The sequence below is a fragment of the Diadema antillarum genome, unplaced genomic scaffold (assembly GCF_040938485.1).
Source record: "Diadema antillarum isolate AM-2024a unplaced genomic scaffold, OU_Dant_1.0 scf00000022, whole genome shotgun sequence".
NCBI lineage: Eukaryota > Metazoa > Echinodermata > Echinoidea > Diadematoida > Diadematidae > Diadema > Diadema antillarum.
This window is the reverse complement of record NW_027270911.1, coordinates 3816600-3830862: the sequence shown is the minus strand read 5'-3', so window position 1 is coordinate 3830862 and position 14263 is coordinate 3816600. Positions and strand designations below refer to the sequence as shown.

Genomic DNA, 14263 nt, shown 5'->3' with positions numbered 1-14263 from the left:
CTTCGATTTCAATAAATTATTGATTATTCAGCTGACACAGTTTGACTACCCGGTTGATTCTGTCCCGACGCGACGTTCCGTAGTTCTTAGAGACGCGTAGGTAAACTGCAATTCTGTGACAGTCAGCACGCCGTGTAAAAAATTACACAACAGTAGAACTTAGTTTCAGGAGGGAGGGGCTGCAGCTCCCTGTACTTTGGTAACACACGATGAAGTGTTATGACGGAGGAGGCGGGGGGGGGGGGGTACAAATCACTAGAAAACACGTGACTTTCCGAGAGTTCTGCTCTGGAATTTCTTCCCCGGGGAAGTCGGAAGCATTGATCCTTAACCTTAACCCAACTTTAAGCACCATGAGCACACATACCCACACCCACACACACACACACACACACACACACACACACACACACACACACACACACACACACACACACACACACACACACACACACACACACACACAGCAACAACACCACCACCAACAATAAAAGAAAATTGGTTAATGACCATTATCATTGTTATCACAAGAAGTTTTGCTGTTGTTGTTTTTTGCCAAAACTACAATGATTTATTACTGATAAGACCGTATATATTGTACCGAGAATGAAACCTTTAAACGCGACCGACACGTGGAGATACAAAATAATGATCATGAAATCAGTGAGTATCGTTTGACATTCTGAATACGGCTCAAAAGTTTATTTGTATTTACACTTCTAAATACTGATAAAACATTGAAGAGTAGCACTTACTTCTCCGTGTATGCACGCAAAGACAGCCACGTCGATGGATAAAAAAGAAAAAGAAAACGACAAAAAAACATTTTTTTGTCATAAAAATCGAAGAAGTTATTTTTACGTGAGCGCTGAAACACGCGAATGAGGATACTTATACGTGCAGAACCAAACTATCAAGAACCTGGCGTTTTCAGCATTTTCTTTTGCAACTGTGAAAAGTGAAGCGCGTCTTTGCATTACTTTGCTGTGGCAAGACTACGTATATGATCGAGTCAGTTACTATAAATAGTAACTGTCGAATTATTGTTGTGACATATCAAGCGAAGTCTTATGCTTACGTAATACATCATTTCCGAGTATTACACGAACTGTCGTTGATACATGTCCAATTTGCATACATCTGGCGTATATATGTAGTCAGATCTGGGGCATCTACAGTGGATTTGTATGAGGGGAAGCAGCGAAATGAAATGTTCATGATCTGCATGCACACACACACACAAAAACTCAGCATTTACAACGCAAGTAGACGATTCAGATACACTATAGCAGATCGATTGACATAACCGTCGAGCTGGCGTGTACTGATTTGCTGATGCTGAACATGCTGAATGCTTCCAGTTATGAATTGAGCACACGTCACATCAAAACGATTAACCTTTTCAACACCACGACAAAGACGCTGTTTCTTTGGTGGTTACTATAATATCGTGGCCACATATAGTACCGTTTTCGTTTGTTGTTTGCTGCTCTATTCAAGGCTTTCACTACACGTGAAACAAACGAACAAACAAACAAACAAAAATCTGTGAAGTTTCATCCACTGGAATTTCATTCAGTTAGCATTGATTTGTGTTAACAATCATATGACATTTTACTATTCATATTACAAATTATTTGATTAAGGCTTTTTGCGACATTTTTGCAATCTAACAAGAAGGCGTCAGACACTTGATCATCGAAAAAAAAAAAACAATTCAAGGTAACATAGTGAAGTATAAATTTGAGGAACAATACCCAATCTAGCATTAAATTCCTCATTTTGAGGCACATGACGGAATTTGATTTGATTTGATTTATTGGTTGCTAAATCATCACATTTAGGCCCCTATTATGTTTACGAGGTAAAATACAGGGGGCATGATTCTTTTGTGTACAATGATGAATCGAGATAAGCTGAAGCGATACATTAAACACAGTGAAAGGCTACAGCTTGATGTGCTTGCAGCCCCTGTAACTATTTGATTAAGTTACGTGGATTATTATTTGTCTAATCATGGATAAAGAAGGAGAATCCACATTCCCCCCTTTTTCAGCAAAAGATCTCGTATTGCCGAACACTTACAACGAAATTATTCAAACCGTCCACTATTTATGTCAGTTGTTACAGACTCATTGTGATGAAACTCCGTTCACATTGAAATTGAACTGACCACGAGTAATTCAACAACACATGCACACATTTACACAATATGTCACACAGCTCTTTTTGTCATTTGTGAACACGCGTTTGTTGAAGGTATACTTTTATGTACATGCTTCCCAAAAGTGCATTGTTTGTGCTTTTCCGTTTTATGAAATGCTTTTTGGTGTAAAATGCATCAGCCCACACAAGAAAGAACTACACCCAACTACTTTAAGAACTGCTCAAGTCAAATTCACCCTTCGCTCTTCGCTTCACCCTGGCGCCCGAATACGCACCAAGAATGATATGTCAAGTAGATAAATTACGCACAGGCACATTTGTAAATAAATTGGTCTTATCCCGAGCCTCCTCACTTTGACATTCCAAAGATACCAAAATAAAACGTTAAGAAAGTCACATCAAGGTGAAGCATTCTACCTTCATAAGACCGAGTTGAAGTACATGGGGGTAATTTCCTCTACAATTTACACCCCATTTGGGGGCTGGACACGCTTTCTTTGACATTGAGAGGGATTGCATCTATTTCGACGAAGATTTAGAAATCACGAACATGTACAACTTTTGAGGGGCTAAACCATAGTCTCTCTGGTTTCACAAGACTTCTGAACAGAGTTTGTTCAGACCCCCCCCCCCCCCCCCCATCCTGGCAGATTGTAGGACTGACGTGAAACGCATTGGTTTTCTGAAATATAGATTACGAAAGACATCGAAGTTTTTCCGTATGCCCGTTTTCTCATTTTGAATACGTATGTCTATAGAGAATTACTGACAGGTGTGAGAACTCCACTCTCTCACAGAGGTTCGCTATCCGCACGCGTGCCCTGATCGGATATCGAGAAAACTGGCGCTCATCTGCTCATTATAAGGGGCTGACTGCTTTCGTGCTTTCTACACGCCTGACAGCATGGTCTTGTCGTCATGGACTATTAGTTTAACAGCCTTCCTCTTTCCAGGAAAGCACGACATCACTCTCACGTAACAAAAGAACAGACTCATGGCACCAAATACTGGTGAATATGTGTGTATATATATATTCAGCAGATGCACGGATCATTTCAATCGGCGACTATTTTTGCAGTTATCTATGAGAATGACACTACGTTTTCTCCTTATCCTCTGGAAAATAATGATAATGGCAATGATAATGATAATGATAATGATAATGATAATGATAATGATACGATGATGATAATCATCATTTTCATCATCATGATAATGATAATAATAATAATAGTAATAACAATAATAATAACAATAATAATAATAATGATAATAATAGTAATAATATTAATCATCATCATCATCATCATAATGATAATGATAAATCAATATGATGATGTGATTATATCTTATCTACCCAGGGTATAGCCTTAAAAGGGTTAATGCCCCTCCCCAAGAGGGCCCTGCATGCCATTATCATCGAATACAAGAGAGACAGTATGAGCAGAACATCTCGTCTTAGGATGAATGCATTGGGCAAGATTCGAATCCCAGACCTTCCATTTATTTCTGTTACTATACCACAGTGCTCCCAAAGGTTTGCAGGACAAAGATACATTCATAACTCCAAAAAACAAACATTAATTACGATAGAGAATGTCGTGATTAAATCGCTGATTGGTGGCAAAAGAGTGCGTCAGAGTGCATCCAGAATGTTTTGTCTCTCCTGTACACTGAGACCAGAGCTATCCCGAGACATTCGTGACCTTCTGGACTGGCGAATTCTCTCCTGTCCCGGCGTAGGACCTCGACTTATATCCAGGGGCTCGAAGTCGAGTTCGGAGTCGCTCATGCCAGGGCTTACGGTTCTCGAAGGGGAATTTGATGAGTCCAGCTCCCTGTTGGAAATTGCAGAACGGCTGTTGACGACATTTCGGCGGTTGGGCAGAACTCTTCCGCGGTCGCTTCGACCGTCCCCATGCTGCAGTGAAGTTCTCTCGGATGGGATGCTGCCGTAGTCACGTCTCTGTGCGTCCGGACGAATTCGAAAGTCACGAGGATCGACGTTGTTGGCAAAGTCGACAGCGGTCTCCTGGACGTATGTTGTGTTGTTCAGATGGTTCTGAGGACGCTGGCGCTGGACGGGTGGTCCACTCCGGTCAGGAGTGGAAATAGTCCGCGTGAGGAAGAAGTCAGTAGTGGTGTCGCTCCCCCGACGGTCCGGCTGTAGCTGTGCCTCGAGAACGAATCTCTCGGCTGTCCAGCCGTTCGCTTTCAGCTTCCTGTTTCTGACGTACCTCCTGCACCAGCATTCACCTCCTAGAAGAATAATGGCGATCAGAACCACGAGGAAAATGATGACCAGCACGATGACAGACGGTACGATCCAGCCGAAAGCATGGGACGGTTGAGGCAGACCGGTGACTTCAATCATAGCGGTTGCCCGGCTAGACCCGACCTCGTTGCTCGCCATGCACTCCACAGCCGCACCATTGTCGCCGGACTCGACGTCAGCAATGGTTATTTGGAACCCCGATGTTGAAACCTTATCTCCAAAATTCGCCAAAGCTTGACCTTTGTAAGTCCAGGAGAAGTTGAAATCTACCGGATAGGAGGACTCGATAAGGCAGGTGATGTTCATTCGCTCACCCCGCCAAGCCGACGGCGATTCCGGCGCAACGACGACGTCCGGAGCATGACGAACGAGGATGAAGCCCGTCGTACAGGAACGCGGCGCACTCAGGGCGGGGCTTTCGGCAATGCACTGGAGCCTGGACAGATGGTCGAGCCTCGAGATGCTGTGGTAGAATTGTGTCACGACGAAGCCATCACGGGCGTGAGTCTGGGGGTCAATGGGGGAGAAGTCCTTGTCGTTACGCCTGCCCCAGTAGAGCTGCAAGAACACGAAACAAAAACAAAAAAGCTTTCTCATAAAGTATTATTTGTAGATAAAAGCGTCTCTTCTCAGTTCCTATAATTCTAAGCTAAAGCATCATAAACACGACCTACCACTACTAAGCGTGTGGATGAGACGGGATAGCCAATACTTGCATATTCCACTCTCCATCCAACGTGGCAACAAACCCGTGTATCTCCAAGATTAGGGTGGAATGTGTTCTTTTAATATCATGATTGTGTAATTTGGGCGCATCACCTCATATATTTCAGTTCTTCTAATGTGAATGATTAGGTGCATTGAAGGTTCATGCAACGTAGGGTCAGAGAAAACCCAGATAGAATAAGTGACTGATGTACAGATGTTTGAGATGCTATTATATGAATATAACTGCATGAGATTTGTCTTTGTTATCAGCTGCTTTGAACACTGAAATAAAATTTTTATGCCATCTTAATTGACATACGTAATATGACAGTCATTGTTCGTAAAGTAAAAAAGGTTAACGATAAAAAGGTAAACAATTTTGTCAACTTTTCTTTAAAAATTGTACGACATGCTAAAGACTGTATTCCCTTACCGTTCTCTCTATCTCCCTGCGCGCTCCCTCTTCCTGCCTTTTTAATTTTTTTTTCTCTCCGTACATCTTTTCCATTTGCTCAAGCCCTATCTATACGTTACCCTGTTCCCCAGGGCATATAGTTTTGCCCTCGGCCCCCTTCCTCCACACATCATAATGTATGATATGTCGACAGACAATTTCTCCATTCCGCACCGAGCAAATATCCCGATGCACTATCAGTTGTACCCGACTGTCTGTCTTAAAGGTGGAAATCTTCGCGGGCGTGCCTCTTCGAACAGAAATAAAGAATGACTTATTCTGCATTTTAATGGCTTTATTCTACTTCACTCTGTATGGTGGATGGTAAAATTTCATGTCACATTTTCGTTTTCAGCTGAATACTTTATTTTGATAAATTCATGTGAAACATGTATTTTTTACACACGACATGCTATTCCACATGTTTGGTAAGAAAACTGTAAGTGATGGGGGAAAAATCTAGTCGCGGAAGTAGCATGGGAGATATAAAACAAATCAAAGCAGAGCAGGTTGTTACCGGATGAACCACTGTACCATTCATGACCGTGAAGCGATATTGACATGATAAAATTGTACATCCCCACAAGATGATCACATCTTGTTTTCATGTCTGCACGTTCAAGTTAACACTTTTATTATTCTGCTTCCTCCCGGGCATCGGGAGAGAAAAATTCATGACAATCGCAAATACAATCATAATGCTTTTGTCACGAATCTCGTATTGTCACCGATGAATGGACCACATTCAAAGGTGCACCATTCATTGAACTTGTGTCGCTCCCCTGTGGGCACAATCTGTTTTTCTTCTTTGTTGCTTGCCCCCCTAAAATTAGATTGCATTTACGAGCACTGCCAAAGCCATACAATAGTTTGCAGAGATGTCAAGACACGTCTTCGCTCATTACTGTGTTGTCATTGAATTGTAAGGAAAACAGCGTGAGAAAATATTCGCTTGGTAGGTTTTAAATCTCCTGGTAGCCATTTTGTAATGGCAAAAGAAAACCATGCAGAGAGAAAAGGTGGAAAGCATGCACTTTCGCCACTTCCATTGACCAGCCCTTCAGTTGATATGCCATCATTCCTTCACGTGAATAAAAATGAACCAATGGAGCATCAATTTACACCTTATTGCTTTTCTTGATACAAGTACAGTACTGTACTCATAACTTAAAACACACACACACACACACACACACACACACATACAATCAATCCACGGCCTGGCGAAACACTTTCGTTTCCATGTAAAAATCACAGATCACTGTTTCTCTTACTCCACAATATTCGTGCTAAAAACAAACACTGGATATCAGATTGATGTTGATATAAGTGTATTCATATCTAAGCATGCCAATTTAAAAAAAAAACTGTGCACAGAATGTGCAAAATTTCGTCAAATATGCAAAAGATAACACTCCTTGTATTATTGGCAATCCTATTCAGTATTAGCCTGTTTTATCTGAAATCATTGCCTAAATGTAATTGAGGTGAATCATATTATTACAATGCAAGCATCTAACTGCCACATTTCGTTTCAATATCTGCTCGATGTTATATCAAACAAAGTATTTTTGTCAAGTGCCAATGATTCGTAATCCGAACTTTCTTGTTAGTTATGATGGCGTTGACTATAGTGATCTTGCATACATTTTGCTTCCATTATGCATCTGCGTACATAAACTTAAATGAACAAAAATACACTATATATATATATATATATATATATATATATCACAGCTTGCAGATAAAAACGCAAACTTCTTATTAAAAGTGGAGAAAAATACGACAAAACGTACTTGTGTTTTCTGTTCGTGCATCATATTATGACGTGCAATTTTGTGTGCATTTCCACCCCATGTCAAAGTTGAGTCAGTCTAAAGAGCCAAATTGTACGAACAAAATCGAAGAAATCGCTCTGATCTCAACTGAAGTTCGTTATTTTGTTTTTGGTTTTTTTCACATTGAGCCAAATTACACAAACAAAATGGAAATATTAAACAAACTTTATCCAACTTTCCCATCTCTGAGATGACATGTAACGAGATTCACATCTTTCGTAAATTTTAGCTGTGTTGCATAGCCTAATTGTGATAAATTGGTTGCAGACAGGGGTTGTAGTTAACCCACCATCGTCTGATTTATACATATATATATATATATATATATATATATATATATATTTCTTTATTTATACATACAAAATATGAATATACTTATGATATATACAACATGTATTATATATCATGCATTTGTGTACGAAGTACTGCAAGAGGTTTGAGGCGGTGAAATTACCTAATTTAATATAGATTTTTTTTTTTTTTTGGTCTAAACAAGTGTCAAATTTTTGTCGGGATATTTGAATCTCGAAAATATGATAACATAGGCCTACATGCTTATTATTTGATGTCAGATTTGACAAAACTTCAGCCATTCTGATGATTTGACTTTACTCATTTTTTATATAGTCAACAAGAAGATGAAGTAAAATTGCACTTTGCTGATGAGCGACACGTCTAGCAGACAGAAAAAGATATAACATACCTTGAACATACATTGAAATAAAACATTAATTTCAGTGATCTTTAAATAGACGTATACCATGTTTCATGCCAGTACACACTATATATTGCACCAGGCAGATGCACTCATCGTAATGCAAAAACCGTTGTGCCATGACAATTATGAATTAATTTATGGGAAGATATTTCAATGTCAGAGAGACTCACATTAGCTTCGGGGCTGGAATTTCTATAGGCGCAAGTGAACTCGACTGCGTCCCCAAGGTCCAGCGGGCCCTCGATACTGATCAGGCACTCCGGAAAATTGCCATCGGGATGGGGAAGAACGTGCAGTGGCGCCGGGCTCGAGGCGAGATGGTCTGCCGGCGTTGATCCCCACGGAGAGCTTCCCGCCGACAGGCCGATGTTGCAGGCGTACAGGCCGGCATCGCTGTCCTCGACGTTAACGATCTGCAGATTGAACTCGCCGCTGGCTTCGTCTCCGAATATCGCCCACCGTCTCGGTTGGGTGTTGTCCTCCAGATCGGCTGGTCTCGTTGCGACGGGTTTGCCGTCCTTGGACCAGAACGGTACCCCGATTTGGTCAGTGATTGAACAGTAAAATGTCGCCGTCTCGCCACGTATGACATTCGTAGGCTTTGGATGTACCGTGATCGCCTGCATAGCGAATGCATGAAGAGCGTTCAATAAGCAAACGACTGCTAGAGACGCGAGCATCGCTTTTGATTTGCTTGCCATAGCGAGTATATCACGCAAGACCGTTGCTATGCGTATCATGTGAGTGAAATAAGGGCGATCTCGTCTGATCGCTCTCAAAATTCCTCCTTTTATTCAGGTTCTTGTAAAATCCAACTTGAGAAGAATATATACCAAGATCCTTTCTTCGTTCAGAGTATATCAAGCCTTCCTATACTATCCGAATATGGCGACTAAGGAAACCGAAACACAAATTTGCGCTCGATTGTCTGCGCAAATCTGCAGCAGAATCACAGGTGTGTGGCCTACAATCGAGCAGGTTCAACTTGTTATAGTTCCCACGTTTTCCCAGGTTACTCTGATTCTTTTTCTCCTCTCTCCCTCCCTCCCTCCCCCTTTTTTTTCTCTCTCTCTCTATCAGGAACTCCGAACAAAGAAATCTCCTGCAGCTACAACATACATGCGGACGCCGTTGAAATCTAGACTCATTTATTGTCCGTATCATCGAGGACTCGTTCAAGTGTAGACTTTGCGGTCTGTCCTCCCCTGATTTGCTCGAGCCGGTCTCTTCAGAAATAAGTTTGTTGTGTATTCACAGTTTCCATTCTCTTCAATTCTTTTCACCCGAGAGAATAAGAGAGAGAATGATGGAGAGGGAAAAAAATCTGGTACAATCACGATGCATTCTACAACTTACACATGTTGCACGCTTACACATCTGTCGATTTTCTAACGGCTGGAAACACCGAGATCTCGATGAAACGATGGTATTTTGAATAGATTTTGTCACTTAAAAAGCGCCCAGCGGTTATCTTCTACGTTCCCGCCAGCGCTGCAGCCCGTTAGAATGCAGTTTCTCCACAAAACGGATGAGAGTGAAAAAATAAACACAGAACGATGACGGATCGTAGTTTAAATCGTTACGTCGATAAAATCAGAGCTGGTTATTTCTTCCGCTCTTTTACAAAGAGTGTACACCTCGCGATTAAAGTTCTCCGATTTTGACAGCCAGTGTGCAATATGTATTCCCTCCTTCTCATCAGTCGAAGAGTCGGTACTTGACCAGCTGGCCACCTGCGATCGCCGCGGATTCTACGCTAAGAGGCGATTTAATATGAGGGAGAAAGACCAACAGCCCGCTAAACGCTCACTGATCTAAAAAAATCTTCTTCTTCCCTGTGTTCGCGTGTCAGGAAATAATTCTAAGGAGCTTTTCAAGCTGCATTATGTTTTAATGGCAACCGCGTTAGTACCTTCGCTTTTTGCCTCTATTCAAGAGTGTCGATCTTCGCTAAGGCCTTTAAGCTGATTTCGAGGCGATTAGGGCGTTCCTGCTGAGAACTTGAGAAGCAGATCTGGACGCATTAAAAAAAAAACTGCTACAATACCGAAAAATTGTGCATTTCCTGCTGCAATTACTTTCCTCTTGTAAGACTGAGTGTCGCGGATGGATTAAACTTGTGACATGGCGAACCTAACTCTGCACTGATTAGAAGGTCAGGCTAACACTATCAAGACACACTGTCGCCCAGTGTGGATATAGTATCGAGTTGCACGGAGATGAATTCCCAGCACCAAGTACTTGCGTCAGGTGCGAATATTGACACATGGCGAGGTGTGCAAATCCCCAGTAATGAGTTCACGTCCCTTTTCCTACTCGCCTCTGTTCCTCCCTTCATCAAGCGAAAAGATAGAAGCGCACGACAGTCAAACCAGCTGCTAGTAAACCTCTGACCAACAGATAGATATCAACCGAGCTCACCCGCGCGAGTCAACATCCTCACCCCGGCGCCACGGCCGAGATCCACCACTCCACGCTTCTTTCACCCGGCGTTTTCAACGTGGTCGTGTCGTCGCGGAGTTACCTTTTCTCGTCAGACAGTGCAGATCATTCTGTTTCCATGACAACAGGAGTACGCTCGCCAATAAAAGCGCATCCTCTGTCAGCAGGAGGTGGGAAGGACACGTTTTCGATGGAGTTTTCTGCAATGTGCAGACACCGGCAGACATCGTGCATTAAAACTGGCACTCCATCGTTTTCTCTCTGTGCTCCTTGAATGATTTAGTCGATATTCCCGTTTTAGACCTTTTCATCCCTGCGCAATTCACGCGCTTTCATTTGCAAATGAGTTGCACGTCGATGGCTCTGTACAAGAGTGACTGAAGCGAACGCGCACGTACGGAGCCATACCGCGTACAGATCGATTATCTCACGTAGATAATTCCAACCAAATACCTGCGGAAAGGGTTGACAAGGGCGCCTAAAATGAACAATATCGAGCCCACCTGCACAGGGGGAGAGAAAAAATGCTGACCTTCTTGTAGGTACGGTCTGATTGTGTAGATAACAATGACTATAAATACCTCTATTAGCATCTCGAGGTCGGGTGAGATTCCAGCTCGCCTCAAACCTCCGTGACCCCCCAAGTTTTCTTTGGTATCGGAACAAACATACAGCTCAGAGAGGTCAAGTTCTTCGTCTGCCTGGCCATTTCGTATTCTGTGCCGGCCATGAGAACAAACAAGTAAAACAAAAACATCAGAGTTTCATCATTATATTGAAATGAAGAGAATAGACAATCGACAATATCCCTACAACAACAACAAAATAGGATCAGCTGGTTTGATTTGAAATAAATTTAGATTAAAAAATATGTGTCATGGATAACACTACTGTGAATGACAGCTGGACAACTGATGCAAAGGACAGAGGTTACGTTCTGAATTAAAGATCACTTTTACCTCCCGTTTGTTTAGCCACTGTAATTTCACACGGCAGAGGTTTTGTTGAATTAAGTCGCCTTTGCCAATACATCGATACAGGAGCAACGTCTATTCATAAGAATTATCTCAACAAACTGATCTATTTACCCGTCTTTAGAGTTCCAGGTGACGTCACTTCAGCGCTCTTTCAAACGTCACAATTAGAAGGTAGCTATAGCAATCAGACCAGAAAGACTTGGGGAATGTAGCAGTTTGCTGATTATCCCGTGGGAATATTGTCCGTTTGTCCTCCGTCTGGCATCACAAACGCAGATGTTAAATTGAATGTTACACAAAGTTGTTTGATCGAGTCTTCTGTTCAAACAGACAACGTACATTATTAGATTCCACCACAGTCACCTTTCATCTTACTCTATCGGGGTGATAAACGAACGAACAAATCGATGTTCATTGCCATTCATATTCAGCCGGCGAGACAAATGTAAACTGTCATTAATCAAATGGTTCTAATACCGTATGTCAGACGCATGACGCAAGGGGTTTTTACCTCAGTTCGCTATATAAACTCCTGTACACACTTCCATGTCGCGCAGCCTTTTTGGCGTCTCCGTAGACCGTAAATAACCAAACTTTATTTAATTTGAATCCAATTTCATTAACATCTAATGACAATGAAGGCAAAGTGGTTAAACTCCAGTCTAAAATGTTAACGCTAAAATCATTGAACCAGCATTTCGTGTAGAAATCATAAAGATAAATCTGTAAAAAGACACAAACATATAATACACGCACACGAGCAATTAAAGACATGATTTACCATTTGCAGATGAAACAAAAACCCAGAATTAGTGCTTCAAAATCATTCTAAAAATTGAGTTAGGGATAGAAACAACCAAAGGAAAAATTTGAATCCGTATATAATTGATATTATTATTATTAAATAAGCAAAATGTGAATAATGGTTATAATAAATATGTTTCCAGACTAAACCGTCAGTTATGGTTTAATGAGAAAAAAAACCCAATCCTTATATATTAGGCTTTATTGCAAAAGTTTTACATGGTAGGATGTTTTGTGATACAACCGACCTACACATATGCATAAAATATGATATATTGAACACTTTTAAAATCACAGCTGCCAAAGGTAAACAGGACCTTTGATATAATCATGATGTATATACACGATAATCACATAATTATATTGCCACAGATTATTTTCTTTTCTTTTCCTCTTCCCCTTCACCCGGAATATAAATGGTGTATCGAGATCAGTTGGGCAGCGTTTACCTCTACAGTAAAAGAAGACTCGAGTGTAAGTTAAAGACGATAGGGCATTTTTCTTGTTAAGCTGAGTCTTTGCTTATTTGTTTGAGGAAATTTTTCAAAACTCTCAACGAACAATATCAGAAGCACCTTGGTATTGAGGCTTAAGCTTTCGACCATTAACCCTTTTAACGGTCTCTTTCACCTGTATACTCCAAAATATAGTATGAAATAATAATGATACGTCTTATTCACATAATATCTTATGAGTGTTCCTGTTAACTGGTTAATATTTTCCTCTGAAATTTTTTATTATGTAGTACAGATTTCTCTTACACAAGTGGAGAAATAAAACTTTTTTACTCACTTTCTTACTTACAGGAATTATTTACAATTTGCAGATGAAACAAAAACCCAGCTTTGGTGCTTCAAAATAGTTCTAGAATGTGAGTTAGGGATAGAAAAAAATAAATGTTAAAACCCATGTTAGTCAGTATAATCAATGTTACGTATTGTTAAATTTACAAATATGTGTACAATGGTTATGATAAAATTGCTTCGAGAATAAATCTTCAATACAGTTATGGCTTATTGAGGAAAGTAGTGATATCTCCTCATATTCTTTTCTTTATTAGGAAATTTTATATGGTAGGATGTTTTGAGATACAACAGACCTACACATAAATGTATCAACTGTGATAATTCAAACATTTTTAAATCACAGCTCCCATTGGTAAACAATACCTCTAAGACGTCTGTTCCGCATTTGATTGTTTTCGCGTGGGACGTACTTGTCCTTGGGTGTAATAGGGTCAATGAGATCATCTTTTTTTTTCTGCCATACAGGTGATTTCATCCTAGGATAAGATGCGTATTATATCCACAGGGATCCTTCTGACCCAGGGTGTCTCCACCGTAGGGTCAATTATGACATCCGGGTCCTCACAAACATTCCTATTTTCATACCATGTATACAAGGGAGGCCACCTTAAAGAAGAAATCCAGTCTAAAAATAAGTTGGTCTGATAAAAAAGAGTAAAACTTACGAGTTCAACGGTAAAGATTTGACTGAAATCAGATGAAAAATAAGGAAGTTATGAAATTTTGAAGTTTTGCTAATTTCTACAAAACAGTTCTTGCACAATGGATATGAACTTATGCAAATGAGTGAGCTGACCATGTCAAAACCTCACAATTTTCCATTAGACGTGTACTAAAAATTACGAAAATTCAATGTTTCTGTCATTGAAGTCTGAAACACAATGTTATTCGTGGTTTAATAACTTCAAAATAGTAATAGATTAGATATATCAGGATTTGAGCCTCGACAATACCCAATTGCGTTTGAATGAAAAACTGGAAATTTCAAAATCTTATGTACAAACTATATGGCAAGTTGTGAGGGATGACATGCTCACTTCGCCATTTGCAAATTCATATTGACCGTTCAAGAACT

General features: G+C 40.6%; 1 protein-coding gene across 1 annotated transcript; it reads right to left on the bottom strand.

Moving 5' to 3' along the window:
- Positions 1–3802: 3802 nt before the first annotated feature.
- LOC139731307 (synaptogenesis protein syg-1-like) lies at positions 3803–8785 on the bottom strand. The gene is made up of 2 exons (XM_071642198.1): positions 8330–8785; positions 3803–4999 (listed from the first exon to the last, which is right to left on the bottom strand). Exons 1-2 carry the CDS (start codon positions 8783–8785, stop codon positions 3803–3805), a joined length of 1653 nt encoding a protein of 550 aa, XP_071498299.1.
- Positions 8786–14263: the final 5478 nt, after the last annotated feature.

What these genes read in the sequence shown, in the direction of transcription:
- LOC139731307 (XM_071642198.1), bottom strand. Translation starts at nt 8,785, where the DNA reads ATGCAGGCGATCACGGTACATCCAAAGCCTACGAATGTCATACGTGGC. An exon ending in ATTCCAGCCCCGAAGCTAAT is followed by an intron (nt 5,000 to 8,329) that starts GTGAGTCTCTCT and finishes GTGTTCTTGCAG; the next exon opens with CTCTACTGGGGCAGGCGTAA.